Source organism: Heptranchias perlo, chromosome 16 (assembly GCF_035084215.1).
Source record: "Heptranchias perlo isolate sHepPer1 chromosome 16, sHepPer1.hap1, whole genome shotgun sequence".
NCBI lineage: Eukaryota > Metazoa > Chordata > Chondrichthyes > Hexanchiformes > Hexanchidae > Heptranchias > Heptranchias perlo.
This window is the reverse complement of record NC_090340.1, coordinates 13,968,511-13,983,837: the sequence shown is the minus strand read 5'-3', so window position 1 is coordinate 13,983,837 and position 15,327 is coordinate 13,968,511. Positions and strand designations below refer to the sequence as shown.

The 15,327-nt window shown below is 47.3% G+C and overlaps 1 protein-coding gene across 1 annotated transcript in view; it reads left to right on the top strand.

The window, feature by feature from the left end:
• The window catches only part of exoc3l1 (exocyst complex component 3-like 1), a 68,696-nt gene that overhangs the window by 8,719 nt on the left and 44,650 nt on the right, over positions 1-15,327 (top strand). Inside the window, exons 3-4 of the mRNA XM_067997660.1 lie at positions 2,874-3,546; positions 12,994-13,117. Of these exons, the coding sequence (XP_067853761.1) occupies positions 2,874-3,546; positions 12,994-13,117 (797 nt within the window). The remainder of the gene's footprint in view (positions 1-2,873; positions 3,547-12,993; positions 13,118-15,327) is intronic.

The following is a 15,327-nucleotide window of genomic DNA, read 5'->3' as shown; positions in this document are numbered from 1 at the left end:
TCAGAATCTCCGGTGAAACCACACACACGGCCATTTTCAACCATTCCAATCTGCGGACCGACAGCTGATCCGAGCAAAAGATAGCGGCGTCGTCCATGTACAGGGAGGCCTTGACCTGAGTGCCTCTGCTGCCTGGGATCATCACCCCTCTTATGCCCGCATCCCTCCTGATGGACTCGGCAAAGGGTTCGATGCAGCACACGACCAAAACGGAGGAGAGAGGACAGCCCTGCCTGACTCCAAATTTGATCGGGAAGCTTTCTGATTCCCACCCGTTGATTGAAACGGCACTACTGATGTTTGTGTAGAGCAGTTGGATCCAATTGCGGATTCCCTCCCCAAACCCCATTTTGGAGAGCACGTCCATCATGTACGTGTGGGATATTCTGTCAAAGGCCTTCTCCTGGCCCAGGCTGATCAGGCAGATATTCACCCCCCTGTCCTGTACGTAGGCGATCGTATCCCTGAGTAGCGCCAGGCTATCAGCGATCTTCTTGCCGGGTACGGCGCAGGTCTGATCGGGGTGGATCACCACCTCCAGGGCTGACTTGACCCGATTGGCGATGACCTTGGACAGAATTTTGTAGTCCACGTCAAGCAGTGAGATGGGTCGCCAATTTGTGATTTCTTCCCTCTCCCCCTTCCGTTTGTAGATGAGGGTGATGATGCCTTTCCTCATGGAGTCTGACATGCTGCCTGCCAGGAGCATACCCCCGTACAATTCCAGCAGGTCTGGGCCTATCCAGTCCCACAGAGCCGAGTACAACTCCACCGGTAAGCCGTCGCTTCCGGGAGTCTTACTCTTCTCGAAGGAACAGACGGCCTTTGTCAGTTCGTCCAGAGTTAGCGGTTGATCCAGACTCTCCCGCTTGCTGTCATCTAGAACCTCCGTGATAGGACTGGGAGGCCGCGCTGTCTGTGGGCTTCGCGTCGTACAGTCCGGCATAAAAGGATTTGCAGATCCTCAGTATGTCGGGCTGCGAGGACGTGACCGAGCCGTCCTCTTCCTTCAGGATGCTGATCACAGAGCTCTCTCTGTGCACCTTTTGGAAGAAGAAGCGCGAGCAAGTCTCGTCCTGCTCCACGGAGCGGACTCTGGACCGGAAGATGATCTTGGAGGCCTTGGAGGCAAAGAGCGAGGCTTGCTGGTCCTTCACCTCTCTGAGTTCCTCCCCGACATCAATCCCCATCGACTGCAGCAGGAGAAGATTCTGCATGCTTTTCTGGAGTCTGGACGTTTCCCTCTGCCTCTCTCTCGCCTTCTGAACACCTTTGAGGATGAAGAACCTCTTGATGTTCATCTTGATGGCTTCCCACCAGTGCATTGGGGAGTCAAAGAGGGGCTTTACGGTTCTCCAACCTTTGTAATCCCTCTTCAGTTCCTCAATGTTTCCCGGGGTCAACAGTTTCACGTTCAGCTTCCATGTCCCCCTGCCCACTCTCTGATCGTCCTGTAGGTGACAGTCGGCCAGGAGGAGGCAGTGGTCAGAGAAGTCACTGGTGTGACTTTGGTGGATCTGACCTTGAGCTTCAGGGACACAAACAGGAAGTCTATCCTGGAACGGACGGACCCGTCTGGTCTGGACCAGGTGTATTGACGCGCCGCTCTGTCTGCAGGGTTGCTGGAGACGTCGCACAGCTTGGCGTCTTTCACTGCTTCCATTAGGAGTTTGGACATTGTGTCCAGTTTGTTGTCAGCTCTGCCGGATCATCCAGCCGCATCGATGATGCAGTCGAAGTCACCGTCGCGAATGACTGGCTGCTAAAGTTACGGCAGGAGGCTGGTGGTAAACCCGCAGAATTCCAGGACCACTGTAAGAAGTGAAATCTGCTGTTTAGACTTCCTACTGCTGTTTAATCTTTACTTTTAATAAAATCAGATTCATTGTTTATAGCCTAGATCCCATGGCCTGAAACAACGTCTATTGTTCCACCATCCAAAGACCAGCAGAACATGAGAGGGCTTGTGTCAATTCAATTAACTAATTACAGTGACGAATTTCTTCTCAAAGCCTGGGTAACGCTGCATTAAAGAAGGAACTTACATTTATATAGCACCTTATCCATCCTTAGGAAGTCCCAAAGCACTTCACAGCCAATTAATTGCGAGGTGTAGTCACTGTTGTAAAGTAGGGGAAAGCAGCAGCCAAAGTGCGCACAACAAGACCCCACAAACAGCCACTGAGATGACTGATCAGTTATCCTGTTTTAGTGATGCTCACTGAGAGAACGCCCCTGCTCTTCTTCGAATAGTGCCCGGGAACTTTTACATCCATCTGAAAATGCCACTTCTGGCAACGCAGCACCCCTCTGTACTGCACTGAAGGGTCAGCCTAGATTATGTGCTCTTAACTCAATGCAGGGCTACGGAGGAATGAGTGGGCGAGTGGGACTAATTGGCTAGCTCTTTCAAAGAGCCGACACAGGCACGATGGGGCGAATGGCCTCTTCCTCTGCTGTAAGAGTCTATGAAATCCTGGAGTGGAGCCAGACCGACACCTCCTGACTCTAAGTCAAGAGTGCTATCCGCTGAGCTAAACTGAGACTTTGCCAGATCACCAGATATTGTGCATATAAACTCAGACTCAGCATAGGAAGCAAGGGCTCCCTTATGGGAGTGGTCTTTGGTACTGAGCACGAGAGAAGTATCAAGTGACAAGGACAGGCACGTGTGGATCTGCTCCAAGTGAGGGGTCCTTCAGAAGGGGAGGTAGGGATGAGAAAAAAAATTGATGGAAAAAGGAGAGGGGGTGGGAAAAAGTAAATAAAGTTTGTCGCACCAACATAATTTAGATTAAATTTAAAAAAGCTTGCTGTTTGAAATGCAAAGTGATACTGAACTGACTGACCGAGCCTGATCTGTTGGATTGCAGTCCCTGAGGTTGTGACTGAGACGCGGCAGCTGGTAGAGGACAGGAGGCTGCTGGAGGCGCACACCAAGCTGATGGAGATGGAATGCTGGCGGGACGACATTCTGTACCAGCTGTACCGAGCCGGAAGACAGAACACGGAAGGGGAGCAGATAGTCCTGTCATACTTCAGCGATGTCATTCAGCTCAATGAAGACCTCGCCAAGGAACTCTGGGACGTCGTAAGCTCTGGCCTAACCCTGGTTAAACAGGACCCTACTCTGTTCGTCTCAGCGATTCGTATAATCGAACGGGAAGAGAAGATTGACCAAATTATTCTAGACGGCCAAAGCCAACACAAGTTTCTTCCTCCTGAGCGGCCCAAAAACCTGAGGCAGACATTTTTTAAAGTTATTGAGCAGTCAGCCACAGCACAATTCAGAGCAAGGCAAACTGACACAAAGGGGCCGGCACTGGCCAATCATTTAGAAGCCTTGCAGAACAATACTCTCAATGATTTAAAAGTAGTAAAACACTTAATGGTGCAGTGCTGCCCTCCCCACTACAATATTCTTGAGACCTATGTGCGGCTACACCACAGTTGTCTCTCAGGGCACCTGCAGGATATAATATCGTGGGATTTGGAGAAGAGTGAGATCTATACAGTGCTGAATTGGATACGTCATGTCTACCACAGGTAGGTGGCAGGACGCGGGGTTTGCAGTCTAATCTGAATAGGGATGGCATTTGGAAGCGCATCAGCATGGCTAGTTTTGGTGAACAATGTTGGATTGTTGACTGCAGGGAAGACCAAAGGGATAAGATCCAAGCCCCAGGAGGTTTTGTCACGATCTGCCTGAGTTATTAAAATGACAAGGCAGTCAGCAATATTTTTAATGTTTTTTGAGATGCATGAAGGTTTTCATGTACACCATCCATTGTTGTCACAGTTTTGCCTCAGGATCCCATGTTCTGAGAGGATTAGATATAAGGGAGGGCCTCACTTGTTTTGTCCCCTCACTGACAACGTTGAGCATGAGGGCCCATGTCCAAGTCCTCGTGCCTGGAGCGAATGTCATTGTTACTGGCATCTTATGTTCCAATTCAGGATGTGTGAGGGGATACTTAAAAAGACTTGCATTTATATAGCGCCTTGTTATGTCAATGTATTGAGGCACTTCACGTACAAGAGTCTCCTTATTTTCTGAAGGGCAACAATTGTCATATTGATAATCTTACCAGCCATTTTACACTAACAGTGTTGTAGAAACAGGATGACCTTTTAATCTGTTTCTGTTGGTGATTGAGGGAGGAATGTTATCCAGTGAGAGCTCAAGAAGGGAGGGGAGAGAAGACAGGGAACTACAGGCCAGTTAGCCTGACATCGGTTGTCGGGAAAATGCTGGAATCCATTATTAAGGAAGTTGTAACAGGGCACTTAGAAAATCATAATATGATTAGGCAGAGTCAACAAGGTTTTTACGAAAGGGAAATTGTGTTTGACAAATTTATTAGAGTTTTTTGAGGATGTAACTAGCAGGGTAGATAAAGGGGAACCATATATATATATATATTTCGATTTTCAAAAGGCATTCGAAAAGGTGCCACATAAAAGGTTGTTACATAAGGTAAGAGCTCATGGGGTTGGGGGTAATATCTTGGCATGGATAGAGGATTGACTAGAGGACAGAAAACAGAGAGTAGGGATAAACAGGCCATTCTCAGGTTGGCAGGCTGTAACTAGTGGGGTACTGCAAGGATCGGTGCTTGGGCCTCAGCTATTTACAATCTATATTAATGATATAGATGAAGGGACCGAGTGTAATGTATCCAAGTTTGCTGACGATACAAAGCTAGGTGAGAAAGTAAGCTGTGAGGAGGACACAAAGAGTCTGCAGAGGGATATAGACAGATTGAGTGGGCAAGAAGGTGACTGATGGAGTATAATGTGGGGAAACGTGAGGTTGTTCACTTTGGTAGGAAGAATAGAAAAACAGACAATTTTTTAAATGGTGAGAAACTATTAAATGTTGTTGTTCAGAGAAACTTGGGTGTCCTCGTACAAGAAACACAAAAATGCAGGTACAGCAAGCAATTAGGAAAGCAAATGGCATGTTGGCCCTTATTGCAAGGGGGTTGGAGTACAAGAGTAAGGAAGTCTTACTACAATTGTACAGTGCTCTAGTGGGACCTCTCCTGGAGTACTGTGTACAGTTTGGTCTCCTTATCTAAGGAAGGATATACTTGCCTTGGAGGCGATGCAACGAAGGTTCATTAGATTAATTCCTGGGATGAGAGGGTTGTCCTATGAAGAGAGGTTGAGTAGAATGGGCCTATACTCTCTGGAGTTTAGAAGAATGAGAGGTGATCTCATTGAAACATATAAGATTATGAGGGGGCTTGACAGAGTAGATGCTGAGAGGTTGTTTCCCCTGGCTAGAGAGTCTAGAACAAGGGGGCATAGTCGCAGGATAAGGGGTCGGCCATTCAAGACTGAGATGAGGAGGAATTTCTTCACGCAGAGGGTTGTGAATCTTTGGAATTCTTTACCCCAGAGGGCTGTGGATGCTGAGTTATTGAATATATTCAAAGCTGAGATGGATAGATTTTTGGACTCTTGGAGAATCAAAGGATATGGGGATCAGGCGGGAAAGTGGAGTTGAGGTCAAAGATCAGCCATGATCTGATTGAATGGTGGAGCAGGCTCGAGGGGCCGTATGGCCTACTCCTGCTCCTATTTCTTATGTTCTTTTGTTCTTCTTAGGACAGAGTTGTGAGGAAAGATTAGTAAGACTTGGACTCTCCACCTTGAAAGAGGCATAGGAGAGGGTGCCTTATCAAATGGGCCAGAAATGTTGAATCCTGAGCACTGTTTCAGGTTAAACCATGACTGCAGGACAAGGGGACAGAGGTATATACTAGTAAAAGGCGAGTTCAAAACCATGTTTGCAAAGAATTACATAGAATGTACAACACAGAAACAGGCCATTTGGGCCAACTGGTCCAGGCTGGTGTTTATGCTCCACGATGTTTAGAAGCACTTCTTCACATACAGAGTGATTAAAGGGTGCTCCAGATTGGCTAGTAGAGGCAGAAAGTCTGTAGTCACCCAAGAGGCAGTTAGCCGATGGAGGTGCAGCATCATAGGTTTCTATGAATGAATTAGTTGGATGGACCCAATGGCCTCCCTTACCTGCACTTATCTTTGTGTATTTTCCCATTGGAGGCCACTGGGAGTTGTGGGGGGGTGGGGGGGGATGGTGGGAGGGTCCATGTGAATCATGCACTGTCTGGTCCAGTGCTTGGGTTTCCAGCTCTCCACTGTTTAGAATGGGAGACCTCCTGTAGATGTTGAGGATGGAGAGGATTGTTTACACTGGTAGCCTGACAGTGAAAAGGCCCAGTGATTGATGAGGAACGTGGCTCGCATGTGCTGTTTAGTTTGGCTAAACAAGTTCACCGGTAGTTACCAGGAAGGACAGCTCCATCTGCTTAGTGTTTGGGTGACAGCAAGATTTTTTGATTTATTTGTCAAACGCCATTCAGTCTCCAGGATGTCTAAATTTGCGTTATCATTTCTAAAATATTATTCTTGCAAACACTCCCTACTCATACTCGATTTTTCTGCCTGGTTTTGGTGCTTGAGGACCTTTCACCGCACTGAATCCCAGGGTCTTCCTGGACCAGGACGAGTCAAACTTAGACATTCTTGAGCTGACCCTGGTCCACACCATGTGACAGTAGAAGACAGACACTGTTGCTTTAAGGACCTGTAACACATAAAACCAATTTTGAGCCCAGGTGCTGGCATCAACCAGAATTTAGAAAGCTAGGAGCTGGGTTTCAATTGGTCAAGGGAGGTCCAAGTAGGCATATTGCCAGATGGCACTGATTGAACAGTCCACAGACTTGCTTTCAGACTCTATAGAACAGTGAAAGCCCGATTAAAACAGGAATGTTGTCCCTACAAGCTAAGGCACTAAAGAGAAATTTGACAACTAACAATTGGAAAAAAGGGTTCATTTCCACAGGGATCCTTCCGATTGTCCGCCGTAGCTCAGTGAAAAAGCCACGGAAACCCCAAACAGCGTCTACACCAATTTACCAGGGTTTCCGTGGCTGTATTGCAGAAGTTACGGTGGACGATTGGGCGAATCCCCAAAATATTTAATTTTCAACAATTTATACAAAACTCAAACTCTGCCACGTGCCCTTTGCCAGACGTGGCTGGTTGTACAGAAATCCAGGTTTGTAACACCAACTTACATTTAAATCGAGCCTTTAACATAATAAAATGTCCCAAGACACTTCACAGAAGCTTCATCAAACAAAAATTGACATCAAGCCAAAGAAGGAGACATTAGGACACGAGACCAAAAGCTTAGTCAAAGAGGTAGGTTTTAAGTGGCGTCTTAAAGGAGGAGGTGGAGAGGAGAGGTTTGGGAGGGAATTCCGGAGCTTAGGGCCTAGACAGCTGAAGGCACGGCCGCCAATGGTGGAGCGAAGTTAAGTGGGGGATGCACAAGGGGCCAGAGTTGAAGGAACGCAGAGTTCTCGGAGAGTTGTACGGCTAGGGGAGATTACAGAGATAGGGAGGGGTGAAGGTTTGAACAGGAGGATGAGAATTTTAAAATTGAGGCATTGGTGGAGCCAATGTAGATCAGCAAGCACAGGGGTGATCATAGAATCATAGAAAGGTTACAGCACGGAAGGAGGCCATTCAGCCCATCAAGTCCCCACCAGCTCTATGCAAGAGCAATCCAGCTAGTCCCACTCCCCAGCCCTATCCCTGTAGCCCTGCAGATTTTTTACTTTCAAGTACTTATCCAGTTCCCTTTTGAAGGGTGTGACTGAATCTGCCTCCAACACCCCCTCGGGCAGTGCATTCCAGATCCTAACCACTCGCTGTGTAAAAAAGTTTTTCCTCATGTCACCTTTGATTCTTTTGCCAGTCACCTTAAATCTATGCCCTCTGCTTCTTGACCCTTCCACCAATGGGAACAGTTTCTCTCTATCTACTATGTCTAGACCCTTCATGATTTTGAATATCTCTATCAAATCTCCTCTCAACCTTCTCTGCTCCAAGGAGAACAACCCCAGCTTCTCCAGTCTATCCACATAACTAAAGTCCCTCATCCCTGGAATCATTCTAACAAATCTCTTCTGCACCCTCTCTAAGGCCTTCACATCTTTCCTGAACTGGACACAATACTCCAGTTGTGGCCAAACCAGTGTTTTATAAAGGTTCATCATGACTTCCTTACTTTTGTACTCTATGCCTCTATTTATAAAGCCCAGGATCCCATATGCTTTTCTAGCTGCTTTCTCAACCTGCCCTGCCACCTTCAACGATTTGTACACGTACACCTATACCCCCAGATCTCTCTGTTTCTGTACCCCTTTTAGAATTGTGCCCTCTAGTTTATATTCTCTCCCTTCGTTCTTCCTACAGAAATGTATAACTTCACATTTTTGTGCGTTAAATTTCATCTGCCACGTGTATGCCACCTGCCTGTCTATATCCTCTTGAAGTCTATCACTATCCTCCTCACTGTTCACTACACTTCCAAGTTTTGTGTCATCTGCAAATTTTGAAATTGTGCCCTGTACACCCGAGTCCAAGTCACTAATATATATCAAGAAAAGCAGTGGTCCTAGTACCGACCCCTGAGGAACACCACTATACACCTCCCTCCAATCCGAAAATCAACCGTTCACCTCTGTTTCCTGTCACTTAGCCGATTCTGTACGCATGTTGCTACTGCCCCCTTTATTCCATGGGCCTCAATCTTGATGACAAGCCTACCATGTGGCCTTTTGAAAGTCCATATACACCATATCAACTGCATTGCCCTCATCTACCCTCTGTTATCTCATCAATAAACTCTATCAGGTTAATTAAACACGATTTGCCTTTAACAAATCCGTGCTAGCTTTCCCTAATCAATCTACACTCGTCCAAGTGACTGTTAATTCAGTGATGAATGAAACAGGACTTGGTGCGAATCAGGATACGGACAGCTGAGGTTTGGATTAGCTGAAGATTATGGCGGGTGGAAGATGCTGCTTCTTGTTCCTGTAGTGAATTCTGGGTTGGACGACGTCTCTGTGTCTGGTGTACGATGACTTAGGGGGCAGGATTTTCATTTTTTTCTCACCCCCCAGTTGTCTCCCTTCCTCTCGCTGAGTCTTGCTGAGTCTTGGTGGTGAAAGAAAAGGGAATGTTGGAGAGCTGAGTTCATCCTCATTCATTCAACTTTCACTTACAAACAAGAATTGCTATCATCCCACCTTGGGGAAAGTCACTAGAGACACTAACTCTTTAAAACAAACCGTGGTCTAGTGTGAGCTGATATCCCCTCACTCTGTTGCAGCATAGCCTCAATCTGAGGGAGCCGTTCAGTTAGTATTCCTCTGCTTCAAACCACAGGTGTGACCTGTTATCTCCCAGGAGTATAATCTAGGCTGATACTGCAGTACTGGGAGAGTGCTACATTATCATTCGACTGAGACAATAAACCGAGGCTCTGTTTTGGCCTCTTGCGTGGCACTATTTAAGGAAGAGCAGAGGCCCCTGGTGTCCGAGCCAACAGGTATCCCTCAACCAACGTCACTAAAAACAGATTATCTCATTGTTGTTTGTGGGATCTTGCTGTGCGCAAATTGGCTGCTGCATTTCCCTACATCACGCAGTGACCACACTTCAAAAGCACTTCATTGGCTGTAAAGCTCTGAGATGCCCTGAGATTATGAAAGGCACTCTATAAATATTTCTTTAATTGGTTACATTTAAACCTTGGAGTTCCAGCAATTCCCTGCTCCCTGGCCTGGCCAGGATTTAAAAATTTGAGCTCAGTCACTGCGATGCTGAAAGATCCCCTACTATTAGAGTGATAGTCACATGTCAGGATTGATGTTATCAACAATGGACGACAGACCCTGCAGCAAATAGTCGAAACCTTTGGGACTCGGGGCAAGAAAAATTAATTCCTCAACTGTTCCTCAACAGGGATATTACATCCTTGAAACATGGAAGGCCAATCATGTGCCAGGCCATTATCTTTGTGTCACTGATGTAATCGGGGTCAAACTGTCAGACACAGCTCCTGATAAGTCGTCTCATCATCAGCCAGTAGAGTGGGCACCCCCAACATAAGTCTTCTTGGTGGCAAAGCCTGAAGCAATAAGATATCACCCAATATTGTGAGTGATGGCAATGACTGTCAATCAGCCTGAGCTCACTATCTGTTTGCTCTATCTTGTGCCAGGGTGGCCAGTCAGGTTAGTGGGTCGTACTGTCACCTCCGGGTCAGACTGTTAAGCGTTCAAGCCCCACTCCAGGACTTAACCACGTAATCGAAGCTGACACTCCAGTGTAATTCTGAGAGAGTGTTGCATTGTCAGAGATGCCGTCCTTTGGACGAGGCATTAAGCTGCCTGCCTGTTTAGGTGGATGTTAAAGAACCTGAAGAACAGGATGTCCTGGCCAACATTCCTTCCTAAACCAACACCGCCAAAAAATAGGATAAACGGCCATTGCTGCTCGTGGGACGTTGCTGGTACAGGTTGACTGCTACATTCTCCTGCATAACAACAGTCTTTGCACTCCAAAAGACATCGTTTTGATGCGATGACCTTATAAATGCAAGTATTATTTTAATGCTCATCCATTGAAGTGAAGTATCGCTCCCGAAATAAAGTAGAAGTGAGATTGCCACATTTTCTGCACTGCCTGAAAGGGCAGTGGAAGCAGATTCCAATGGTAACTTTCAAATGTAAGGAATCTTACAACACCAGGTTATAGTCCAACAGTTTTATTTGAAAATCACAAGCTTTCGGAGGCTTTCTCCTTCGTCAGGTGAGTGTCGAGATTCATTGAAAATTACCGCATATATAGTCAGAGAACAATGCCTGGTGATTACAGATAATCTTTCCAACTGCCTGTTATCAAGGCCATCAAATTAATTGAATAGTGTTCAGACAGAGAAACCTTAGATACCCCAGACAACTGAATATACAAACGGCCAGAACCAAAGAAAGAGAGGGAGAGAGAGAGCGAAACATCCGAAAGGAAGAGAAAGAGAGAGAATGACCCGTTGTATTAAAAACAGATAACTTTTGTTCGCTGGTGGGGTTACGTGTAGCGTGACATGAACCCAAGATCCCGGTTGAGGCCGTCCTCATGGGTACGGAACTTGGTTATCAATTTCTGCTCGACGATTTTGCGTTGTCTTGTGTCTCAAAGGCCGCCTTGGAGTACGCTTACCCGAAGATCGGTGGCTGAATGTCCTTGACTGCTGAAGTGTTCCCCGACTGGGTGGGAACCCTCCTGTCTGGCGATTGTTGCGCGGTGTCCGTTCATCCGTTGTCGCAGTGTCTGCATGGTCTCGCCAATGTACCATGCTCCGGGGAATCCTTTCCTGCAACGTATGAGGAAGACAACGTTGGCTGAGTCACAGGAGTATGAACCATGTACCTGGTGGGTGGTGTCCTCTCGTGTGATGGTGGTATCTGTGTTGATGATCTGGCATGTCTTGCAGAGGTTGCCGTGGCAGGGTTGTGTGGTGTCGTGGACGCTGTTCTCCTGAAAGCTGGGTAATTTGCTGTGAACGATGGTCTGTTTGAGGTTGGGTGGCTGTTTGAAGGCGAGTAGTAGAGGCGTGGGGATGGCCTTAGCGAGGTGTTCGTCGTCATCGATGACATGTTGAAGGCTGCGGAGAACATGGCGCAGTTTCTCCGCTCCGGGGAAGTACTGGACGACGAAGGGTACTCTGTTGGTTGCGTCCCGTGTTTGTCTTCTGAGGAGGTCTATGCGATTTTTCGCTGCGGCCCATCGGTACTGTTGATCGACGAGTCGAGCGTCATATCCCGTTCTTACGAGGGCGTCTTTCAGCGTCTGTAGGTGTCCATCGCGTTCCTCCTCGTCTGAGCAGACCCTGTGTATTCGCAGGGCCTGTCCATAGGGGATGGCCTCTTTGACGTGGTTAGGGTGGAAGCTGAAAAGTGGAGCATCGTGAGGTTGTCCGTGGGCTTGCGGTAGAGTGAGGTGCTGAGGTGCCCGTCTTTGATGGAGATTTGTGTGATCAAGAAAGAAACCGATTCTGAGGAGTAGTCCATGGTGAGTTTGATGGTGGGATGGAACTTGTTGATGTTATTGTGTAGTCTCTTCAGTGATTCTTCGCCGTGGGTCCATAGGAAGAAAATGTCGTCGATGTATCTGGTGTATAGCGTTAGTTGGAGGTCCTGTGCAGTGAAGAAGTCGTGCTCGAACTTGTGCATGAAAATGTTGGCGTATTGGGGTGCGAATTTGGTCCCCATGGCTGTTCCGTGTGTTTGGGTAAAGAACTGGTTATCGAAGGTGAAGACATTGTGATCCAGGATGAAGCGGATGAGTTGTAGGATGGCGTCTGGAGATTGGCTGTTGTTGGTGTTGAGTACTGAGGCTGTTGCAGCGATGCCGTCATCGTGGGGGATACTGGTGTAGAGTGCCGAGACGTCCATCGTGGTGAGAAGTGTTCCTGGTTCAACTGGTCCGTGGGTAATGAGTTTTTGTAGGAAGTCTGTAGTGTCGCGACAGAAGCTGGGGGTTCCCTGTACGATGGGTTTCAGGATGCCCTCGACGTATCCAGAGAGGGTCTCACACAGGGTTCCGTTGCCTGATATGATAGGACGTCCGGGTGTGTTGGCTTTGTGTATCTTTGGGAGGCAGTAGAAGTCTCCAAAAGGGAAGCAGTAGAAGTCTTCAAAAGTCTTTCAAAAGGGAATACTTGAAAAGGAAATATCGGCATGGCTATGGGGAATGAGCAGGGGAGTGGATCTAATTGGATAGCTCTTCGAAAGAGCTGGCACAGGCACGATGGGCCAAATGGCCTCCTTCTGTGCTGCAACACTCTATGATTCAAGATGGTCCTTTCTTTCATCAGCCTGACTAAATGGTCTCCCTCCTTCATGTTACTCTTCTCAGCATCAAAGAATCTTGCTGACTGCTGACAGGAAACCTCCTCCTATTGAGGGGAAGGAGCCAATGCTAATAATAGGTTCCGCAATTGTCTCGGAATGTTAATCTTTCCTGATGTTTTTCCTGTAATGGTGTTATCACATCCTTGCTTCCTGTTTTCCTTTTTGTTTTTCTCCCCCTCCCCAGCAGCAGTCCAGAGGTGCTAGCTCACCCCGATCTCTGTCCAGATGTTGACATTGCCTCACCGGGCCCTCTGATTTCCCAAGGTGCACTGGAGCAGCTGCAGAATAAATATGTTAATGCTGTCCGGGTGAGTTGAGACCTTTAAAGGAAGTTAATCTGGGGAAGGCCCGCTGGAACTTGTATTTGTGGACTTCCCTTTGCAAACCTCAACTTTAAGCAAAAATTACACAAGTACCTTTAAAGACCAAACAAAGCAATGGGTCACTGTGTGCTGCTGGGCTGTAGAGAGCGAGAATAGGCCAGGTCCAATCCTCAGCCTGTACGAAGTTAGCTGGTCTCAGCTGAGCTCATTATTAGATGCCATTATTGAGCTTAGAGCCTTGGGGCGGGAATCAGACAAGAGTTCCCACTCTTGATCGCCACACAGTGACTCCTGCTGGAAAGCACATGGTAAGGTCGAAGGAACAGAGAATCAGTCTGGGCAGTGATGACCCCTATGGTAGAATAGTCTGCAGGCTCACTCATGCACAACAGATACTTTGGCCAGGTACTAGAAGGGTGCCAGTACCCCTTGAACTGGGCAGCTGTGTCTTTAGGAGAGTAGTGGAGAAAAATCCGAGACAAAAAACATGCCAGTTAATAATGGGGAGCCCATCCGCCAATAGAACTACATAGAAATTACAACAAGGAAACAGGCCGTTCGGCCCAATCAGTCCATGTTGGTGTTTATCCTCCATACAAGCAATGGTCCTAATCCCACTCTGTTCCCATGTCCCATATCCCTTTATCACCCACCTATCTAATCTATTCTTAAATGTTGACATGGTCTCTGCTTCAATCAGTAATTCTGACAGTGCATTCCACAGCCTCACTGCCCTCTGTAAAAAAGTTTCTTCTGCTCTCTGTCCTAAATCTCTTACATTTAATCTCCAACAAATAAGGAATGCAGAAGAGAATTTGCCTGCTGGTTGTGTTCATATATATAAAAATGGCATCACACTGGTAACTGATGATAACCATGAGATGATATCACACTGTTAACTATACAATGGTATACAACTGGTTTAGCCGTCCTTCACCAGATCTGGCTGGACCACAACAAGCACTATCAGGCCAGCTCTCCTCTGCCAAAGTTGCTCACTACTCCAGGAATGCAAAGGTGACCCCTGACTTCTTTTTTCCACTGCCAACCATTTCCTTACACCTCTCTCCCTGCCCCCTCACCTCACCTCACAAGTGAGAGGACCTCATGGATGCCTTTGACACTAAGATTGTGACCATCTGTTGAGCTGACTCGGCCACGTCTCTCCCTTCCTCTTGCCCACCAGACTTCCCAAGTTCCCCCCGCCCTAGCCCAGAACTCATATCTTCCTTTAGTTTTTTTCTCCTATTTCCCCTCATGCACCCCCCCACCCCCCCCGAGCTCATCTTGTCCATGAGACCTACCTCCTGCTCTCTCGACCCTATTCCCACTAAACTGCTGGCCACGCAACATCCCTTCCTGACCCCCATGTCAGCTGATATTGTAAACAGTTCCCTCAACTCAGGTACTGTTCTCCTCCCTTTCAAATCTGCCACCATCACACCCCTCCTGAAAAAATCCACCCTTGACCCCTCTGACCTTGCAAACTACCACCCCATCTCCAACCTTCCTTTCCTCTCCAAAGTCCTTGAATGTGTTGTCACCTCCCAAATCCGTGCCCATCTCTCCTGGAACTCTATGTTTGAACTTCTCCAATCAGGTTTCCGCCCCTGCCACAACACTGCAATAGTCTTAATGAAGGTCACAAGTGTCATCCTGTGACTGTGACCATGGTGCACTATCACTCCTCATCTTTCCTGACTTGTCTGCAACCTTTGACACAATTGATCACACCATCCTTCTCCAACGTCTCTCCTCCATGGTGCAGCAGAGTGGGACTGCCTTCACCTGCTTCTACTCTTACCTACCCAATCATAGCCAGAGAATCTCCTGCAATGGATTCCCTTCCCACCCCGCACTGTTACCTCTGGAGTCTCCCAAGGCTCAGCACTCTTGCATATCAAACAATAGCCACTTACTTCATTCATTATTCCAAACCCACATCACTTTATCCTGATAGTTTAGCCCTAATCTAAAATATTGGGTTTATATAAACCCCCTTGCCTATTTGTTTAATCCGATAGACCTATGACTACTTATTTGGAGCTCCAGATAGCTGCCACTGTCCACTCTCCATGGACCCAGTGCCCAAAGCATCGGGAGTGGATACACTTCATCACACCATACAATGGTATCACATTGGTAACCACTGGTAACCATGGACACGTATCACACTGGTAACCATTGATATCCAT